General features: G+C 48.4%; 1 protein-coding gene across 1 annotated transcript in view; it reads right to left on the bottom strand.

Annotated features, from left to right (window-relative positions):
- Nucleotides 1–2,108: 2,108 nt before the first annotated feature.
- Nucleotides 2,109–7,603, bottom strand: part of LOC150022760 (nuclear body protein SP140-like protein) — a 44,645-nt gene continuing 39,150 nt past the window's right edge. The window contains exons 15-18 of the mRNA XM_090288464.1: nt 7,237–7,314; nt 6,876–7,019; nt 6,067–6,147; nt 2,109–2,258 (exon numbers count right to left, since the gene is read on the bottom strand). Coding sequence (XP_090144590.1) covers nt 2,109–2,258; nt 6,067–6,147; nt 6,876–7,019; nt 7,237–7,314 — 453 coding nt within the window. The remainder of the gene's footprint in view (nt 2,259–6,066; nt 6,148–6,875; nt 7,020–7,236; nt 7,315–7,603) is intronic.

Raw genomic sequence — 7,603 nt, 5'->3', positions numbered from 1 at the left:
AGTTACATAAAATTCTATGCCCACAACTCGCAACAGGCCCAGGACTGGAAGCTGCGTGGGGTGGGCGGTGAACAGGCCTTCTTCCCTCTATACACATCCACGTCATTTGAAATTTTATGGCCAAGAATGTATGATGTATTTTTGTAATAAAAATCAAACAATTAAATTTATTAAGCAAAATATCAAAGTAGAGATGAAAACACCAGGCTGCACTAGTCGTCGGGGTCTTGATCCTTCCTCTTCCTTTTACTTCCTTAGAGCAAGGTCCTTTGAGGAAGAACTAGACCCCCAATCAGAGATGAGACCAAGGCACCCAGATTTGAAAAGTCTGAAATTGAATTTTATAATTTCTAAAGTACTCTCTTTGAAACGACCTAGGTGAAGGTAGAGGGGGCTTGAGGGAAACGAGAGAGGTCAGAAGTTATGAGAAACTAACAGATCGCTCCCTCAGAGCATCAGAAGGACAGTGGAGTCCAGATGGGTCACCAGCTGAGCAGCAGGTGTGAGACCACAGTCCTGTGGGTTGTGGCAGCTGCGCTCACTCCAGCGGCTGTCCCTCTGCAGGCTAAAGATCCGATTTCCTCATCATGTCGCATATCCCTGCATTTCATCACACTGCACGTGAGTGTTCTCATAAAGCAGGGCAGAAGCCAAGGTTTAGACGAGTGTCTAATGACAGGCACTAAAGCAGCAGCACAGCCAGAGAGAAAGTTACAGGAAGAAAGACAGACTGACCTGGTCCTGAGGTCGCCGCCCCCATCGGCCATGGTTCTGCCCTGGGCCCTGCCAGGACCTCTGATCCGTCCGATGTCCCCTGCCTGGTTTCAGTGTGGCCGTCCAGCCCTGAGCAGAAATTCTGTAGATTGACTCAGCCTCAGATGGCCCCACCCAAATGGGGAAAATAGAAGTGAAAGTAACTTTCTGAGTGTTGGAAACACTGTCTCCCTCCTGCAGCCCCTCCGTGATCCTCAGCCATCAGGACGGGTGGCAGCAGGAAAGGAGTTCAGGGAGTGTCAGTCAGGACCTGGAGGGCCAGGGGAGGGAGACTTTCAGCAATGAGCAGGACCTGCCCCCAGGAGTCCCCTTGTTGGGGCCAAGATACAAAAACATCAGTGAATCCCACTGTTCTCACGGCTCCAACTTTCTAAGAGGGCGCAGAGGAGCAGAGTTGGGTCTCCGCGTTGGGACACAGGGCTGGAGGAGCTACGTTCTTAGAGCGATGCTTTCCACGTTTGTTCCCTGGGTCTGACTAAGGGTTCTCGCCCAATTCCATTTAAGACACAGGGGAAGGTTCTACCCTCTCTCCACCTCTGTTTTTTTTTCTTTTTCTCAAACGAACAAACAGCAATCTGGACCGATTCCGGACACTGATGAGGACATTTCCTTTCCAGAGCGCTGGGTCTCAGTATGTCCCGGATGCTGCACACGCGAGGAGGGGTGTCTCTCTCTCTCAAGCCCTGCTTCCCGCCCTTATTGGGGGTAGAAAAATTAGGAAGCTGAGCCTCGGCTGGGCACAGCTGTGCTCCGCTCCTAGTTTCCATGGTTCATGGGACCCAGACAGTGTCTGACACAGATGACACCAGCCTTTCCTGGTGTCCCCTCTCTCTCTCCCCTGTCCCTGGGCAGCAGCTAGACTAGGCCACCACCGTGGTGGGTGTTGGCATAAATGGGCCAGCTTTTCCTCGAGTCTGCTTAGAGCCACCAAGGTCACCATATGAACGAGAGGCGGACAGCAGTCAGCTGGGTGGGAAATGCACAGGGGCTGGTCCCCGAGTGGGCCATCCCACACTGGAGCTGCCCTGACTGAAGAGAAGGTGACAATACCACGGGGCCAGAGAAAGCTGGGCATGCACCCCACTCTGTTAACCGTAGACGTTTCTGTGGGATTGGGAGGCCTCTGGGGAGAAAACAAAGGTTTTTGATCCAGAAAACAAGGTCAGACCTGCCCGGGTTAGGAACCAGACGAGACCATCTTCAAAAGCAGGCTGACTCCCTAACAACCCAGCTGGGCTGATCTGAAGGAAAGAAGGGAGTGCCTGGGGCACTTTCCATGGTGGCCAGGAGCACCAACAACAGGGACCATTCCTGTTTCAGGGACAACGCCAGAGCTAGGGCTCTGGAAACCTGGAAAGCAGGAGAGGCAGCACCTGAGGAGGGACACGTGGTGGAGGACGCAGCGAGGGGATGGGCTTCCTGAGCGTCACCAGCAGCTTCCCTTCAGATGTCAGTAGTGGGCTGAGTCTCCAGCCTAGGCGACCCTGTGGGGACAGAGGCTTGTCCCTGAGACGAGAAAGGGAGTCTGGACCAGAGAATTCAGGGGCAGAAGGAGGCAGCAGCAGCTGCCACTGGGCCAGAGCATGGAGCATCTTGGCAGCTCTGTGGGTGCACAAACGGAGAGGGAGGGGCACCTGGGCCTAAGTGGGAACCCTGAGGTTGTGAACCAACATCCCCTTCCAGGAGGTGACCCACTAACCAGCAAGCCTCTCAGTCCCCCTGCCCTCCCTTCTTTCTGGGGACATTCTCAGGTTGAGAGTTCTGTGAAAGGTGAGTCCGCTCCCTGGTGAGTCACCCTGGGCTCATCCTGCTGGAGCGGCTGGGGCTCTGTGCTCCTCTCAGTTCTGGTGCACAGGGGACATCAGACTGTGTGTGTGTGTGTGTGTGTGTGTGTGTGTGTGTGTATCCTGGGGGTCTGTGCTCCTCCCAGTTCTAGTGCACGGGGACATCAGACTCTGTGTGTGTGTGTGTGTGTGTGTGTGTATCCTGGGGGTCTGTGCTCCTCCCAGTTCTAGTGCACGGGGGACATCAGACTCTGTGTGTGTGTGTGTGTGTGTGTGTATCCTGGGGCTCTGTGCTCCTCCCAGTTCTAGTGCACGGGGGACATCAGACTGTGTGTGTGTGTGTGTGTGTGTGTGTGTATCCTGGGGGTCTGTGCTCCTCCCAGTTCTAGTGCACGGGGGACATCAGACTGTGTGTGTGTGTGTGTGTGTGTGTGTGTGTGTATCCTGGGGCTCTGTGCTCCTCCCAGTTCTAGTGCACGGGGGACATCAGACCGTGTGTGTGTGTGTGTGTGTGTGTCTATCCTGGGGGTCTGTGCTCCTCCCAGTTCTAGTGCACGGGGGACATCAGACTCTGTGTGTGTGTGTGTGTGTGTGTGTGTGTGTGTGTGTATCCTGGGGGTCTGTGCTCCTCCCAGTTCTAGTGCACGGGGACATCAGACTCTGTGTGTGTGTGTGTGTGTGTGTGTGTGTGTGTATCCTGGGGGTCTGTGCTCCTCCCAGTTCTAGTCACAGGGGACATCAGACGGTGTGTGTGTGTGTGTGTGTGTGTATCCTGGGGGTCTGTGCTCCTCCCAGTTCTAGTGCACGGGGGACATCAGACTCTGTGTGTGTGTGCGTGTGTGTGTGTGTGTGTATCCTGGGGCTCTGTGCTCCTCCCAGTTCTAGTCATGGGGGACATCAGACTGTGTGTGTGTGTGTGTGTGTGTGTGTGTGTTTGATTGGGGCAGCCTGAAGTCTTGTGTAAATCCAAATCTGGGGTTCAGGTTAGGGATTATTTCTTGGCACACGACTAAGCCATGCCCCTCATCCGGTTTTTAGGAGCACGAAGCTGGTATGTTGATCCCCATCTGTCTCATCTCGGCCTGTCAGTTGTTTTAGAACCCATGTCAGGACACCTGGGGAGAGTTTACACACAGAAGTTGAGTTTCTTATCTGTGACGTGCTTCCTTCTGGGATTTCCCCCTTCATGGTTGCCACGGTTTCTTCTCTGGATCTACTGGTTGGACATAAAAAGAACTTTCTACCAGCGTTTGGGCCACTCACACAAGTCTGGGGCTCCTCTCGGAGTCAGGTGAGAGTGCCCAGGAAACATCTTGGGCTGCCTGCCTGCGTGGTTCAGTTTCCCTCCAGAGTCACTCACTTCTGTTCACTTCCCAGAGTCTCAGACAGTTGTGCTGTGAATATTGTCCAGAGTGTCTATGTGTTTTCTGCAAGCAACAGGTTGGGTAGGAGCTCACTGCTATGTGTCAGAAGCAGAACTCTCTGGCCCCATGCCTCAGCGGCAGAGCAGCCCCGCCCACTCCCAGGCCCAGCCCCGTCCTGGTTCCTGGAGACCCCCACGGGGCCTAGTGCCCCTGCGCCCCCGCCCCCACGAGGAGGAGAGATGCTGCTGTGCAATGCATCAGAGGCAGATATTTGTTAGGAGACACACAGCCGGGCTAGACACACTTTGTCCTTCTGTGCTCGCGGGAGCACAGACACACGCCTACTTAGAGTGGGCTTGTTTCGTGAGCAAAATAACAGCAAATTATGTACCTGGGGGGAAACTTGGTTTATTTGCAAATTTCAGTTGGAGTTAATATTGAAAAGCCATCCACACCTATGAGACATCTAAGTTGTTGCTGAAAGCTGAAGATTAGGTTTTCAATATTAAAGAAGGAGGTTGAGTTTGTGCTTCAAGGGCTTATAATCCAGCCTTCCCTCTGCCTCCTCCCTGTCCCAAATGCCCTGTGCCGGTGACAGAGGAAGAAAGAGCGCCCAGCTGTGCACAGTGGAGCGTTCAGGTCATGGTTTTGCTTTTGTTTTTAATTTACAACGTTAGTTACAGTCTTTTTCTTTTAGCTTGAAGAACACCCTTTTGCATTTCTTTTTTATTTTATTTTTTTAAGTATATTTTATTGATTATATTGTTACAATAGTTCCAATCTTTTCCCCTTCGCTCCCCTTCGCCCAGCACCCCCCTCCCCCAACAATCTCACCCCCCAGTCCATGCCCATGGGTTGTACATACAAGCTCTCCTGCCTCACCCTTTCATATATTCTTCTTCTTCTTTTTTCTAAATAATTAATTATTTTAACAATAAAAAATAACAATCCCTCCCTCTCAGACTTAAGATGCGTTTCTTTTTTAAAGTATAAGTTTACTTTTTTTTAAACATTTTTTTGTTATTTATTGATTTTAGAAAGAGAGAGGAAGGGAGGGAGAGACATCAATTTGTCATTCCACTTATTTACATTTTCTTTGGTTGATTCTTGTAAGTGCGCTGACAGGGGATTGAACCCGCAACCTTAGCATATCGGGATGACACTCTAATGAACAGAACTACCATGCAGTTCCAGGGGTGCTGAACTCCCTCGGCTTGCATTTGCTTGAATAACCCTATTTCTCCTTTAAGCCTACAGGACAGCTTTGCTGGCACTAACTTCGTTCACAGTTCTTTGCTTTCAATATATCGTTCACTCTCTCAGAACCCGCAAAGTGCTCAGCAATTTTTTGGTAGTCTTATGGGGGCTCTGTTGTATTTGGCGAGTCACTTTTCTAGTGCTGCTCCCAAAACTCTCTTTGTTTTCAAATTTTGGCAGTTTAGTTATAAAGTATGTTGGTGTAGCCCTTTTCAAGTTCAACCCATGGGGCTTTTGGGTTGAAAGATTATGCATGCCTGTTTCCCCACATTTGGAAGTTTTCAATCATTATTGCTTTCGATAGACTTTTTGTTCCTTTCTTTTTCTAATGAATTCTTTTTTTTTTAAATTAATTTCTTTATTTATAGAGAGAGGGGAAAGGAGAAAGAAAGGGAGAGAAACATCACTGTGCGGTTGCCTCTCACTCGCGCCCATAACTGGGGACGTGACGTGCAACCTAGTCATGTGCCCTGACTGGGAATCGAACCAGCGACACTTGGTTCGCAGGCCGACGCTCAATCCACTGAGCCACAGCAGCCAGGGCTCTTTCTTTTTCTTTTGGCCTTCTAGGAGTCCCATGATGCATACGTGTTTTCCTTGGTCATGGCGCCTAAGTCCTGTGGGCATTCTTCACTCTTTTTCATTCCTCTTTGCTCCTCTGATGGTATAATTTCAAATAACGTATCTTCTAGCTCACTGTTTCTTTCTGAAGGGTAACTGATTTTGCTTTTGAAGCTCTCTATGGAATTCTTCAGTGCAGTCATTGTCTTCTTCAGCTCTACGATGTCTATTTGCCCTTCTGGTAGTTTCCTTTGTGGCTGAAGTCCTAACTTTGTCTGTGCGCCGCTTTCTAACTTAATTGTGCTGTCTCTGGGTTCTTGTTTTACTTCCTGAATAGCAAACACATTCTTAAAACTCTTCTCAAATTTCGCCTCCAGGCTAAGTCCCAGCGGGAACAAATCTTTGCACTGGAAAAAAAAAAATAAGAAGACAAAAATAATGACACTTATTACCACTGTCATTAGACACCATGCAATTGAGAATGATCAAAAGTCTTGCCCACACCCATAAATTACATTAACCAAGTTAAGATTAAAAACTCACATGGCTAAGATTAACCAGGCAAAAATGGAAAATCATTACTATGCTTGGGGACTGTTACTCATTTGGTTTGGGTTGTTTACTTTAGTGATAATTAGAAAAGTAATTCAAAGCCTTTGTAACAATAAAATATTACAGATGTGTAAGTATAATCAGTGATTTTCCTCTCACGTTGTTACTCGTATTTATCTCTGGTGACACCTGTTAACGATATGGTCCGTGTACATACAAAGGAGCCTGGAGTTTGAAATTTCTGAGGAGACTGATTAATAGTATTTGGGGAGTGACTAGAAGCACCATATGATTTCAGGACACAATTCTCATCCCACTTTACTTGGAGCAGGGAGGACCCCGTGTTCTCAGCGGGCACCTCTTGCCTTTGAGGACAGGCATGACCTCTCAGGGGCCTGAAATTTTGGTTGTGGGGACATCTAGTGACTCACTGCTATGCTCTATCTTGATTTTTAAAGTCACTCCCTTTTAGAGCAATTGCTTCTATAAGCTTGTGATAGGGTAAGATAAACTGTAAAATTCACATCCAGGCAGAGTGACCTGATGGAGAAAAAGTGAAATGGAAGCAGGGAGAGCTAGTTACCTTATTAAAGGCCCTGTGATTCTGAAAGATGAGGCGTATGTCCCTCACAAACCCCTCCACTTTGCGGTAACATCGCTCACTTAGCTTCTTCTTGATTTCATTCAACGGCATAAGATGTTTCGTGTATTGAAAAGTCTCTGGTCTCTGGGGAAAAAAATATTATTACTGAGATAATTTCTGATACAGTGCAATGTCTGCCTTCTGTAGATTCCTTCAAAAAACAGCCAAAATACAAGACAAAGGAAACAGTAGCTCATGCTCTCCCTCCCATGAGTTTCAGATCATAAATTCCACAAGAGTACCTGCCATGGTCAGGTAATACCACAGTCACTTGTATTCATGGTTTGTTATTGTTACTCACAGCATTATCATGTGGCTTCTCATGAAAATGGTTGTTCTCTGAATGACAATAGATCTCCAAGAGGAGGAACTCACATTTCTGCAAGAGAGGGAGGATTTGAATGAAAAGTAACTTAGAGTGAATTATCCCATATGTGTACCCAGGCGGAGGCTTGGCCATGCTAGTTTTCTAGAAGTTTCCTCAAACAGATAGGGCTCTAGGAAACAGACATGTAATGGCAGAGCCATTTTTTCTGAAAACCAGTCCTAGTGAGACTTCAGTGTGGTTGAGACCTGATCATCAATGCAGATACTTTTTGGCACCCTCCTCCTCACCCTTTGGCTGTTTGACTTCTCACATATGAGTGGAGAAAAGAAGTTTTGGGGTT

The sequence above is a fragment of the Furipterus horrens genome, unplaced genomic scaffold, assembly GCF_987537825.1.
Source record: "Furipterus horrens unplaced genomic scaffold, mFurHor1.1.pri manual_scaffold_1, whole genome shotgun sequence".
In the NCBI taxonomy this organism is placed as follows: Eukaryota; Metazoa; Chordata; class Mammalia; order Chiroptera; family Furipteridae; genus Furipterus; species Furipterus horrens.
Note: the sequence above shows the minus strand (reverse complement) of the source record. Positions and strands in the feature narration are given on the sequence as shown.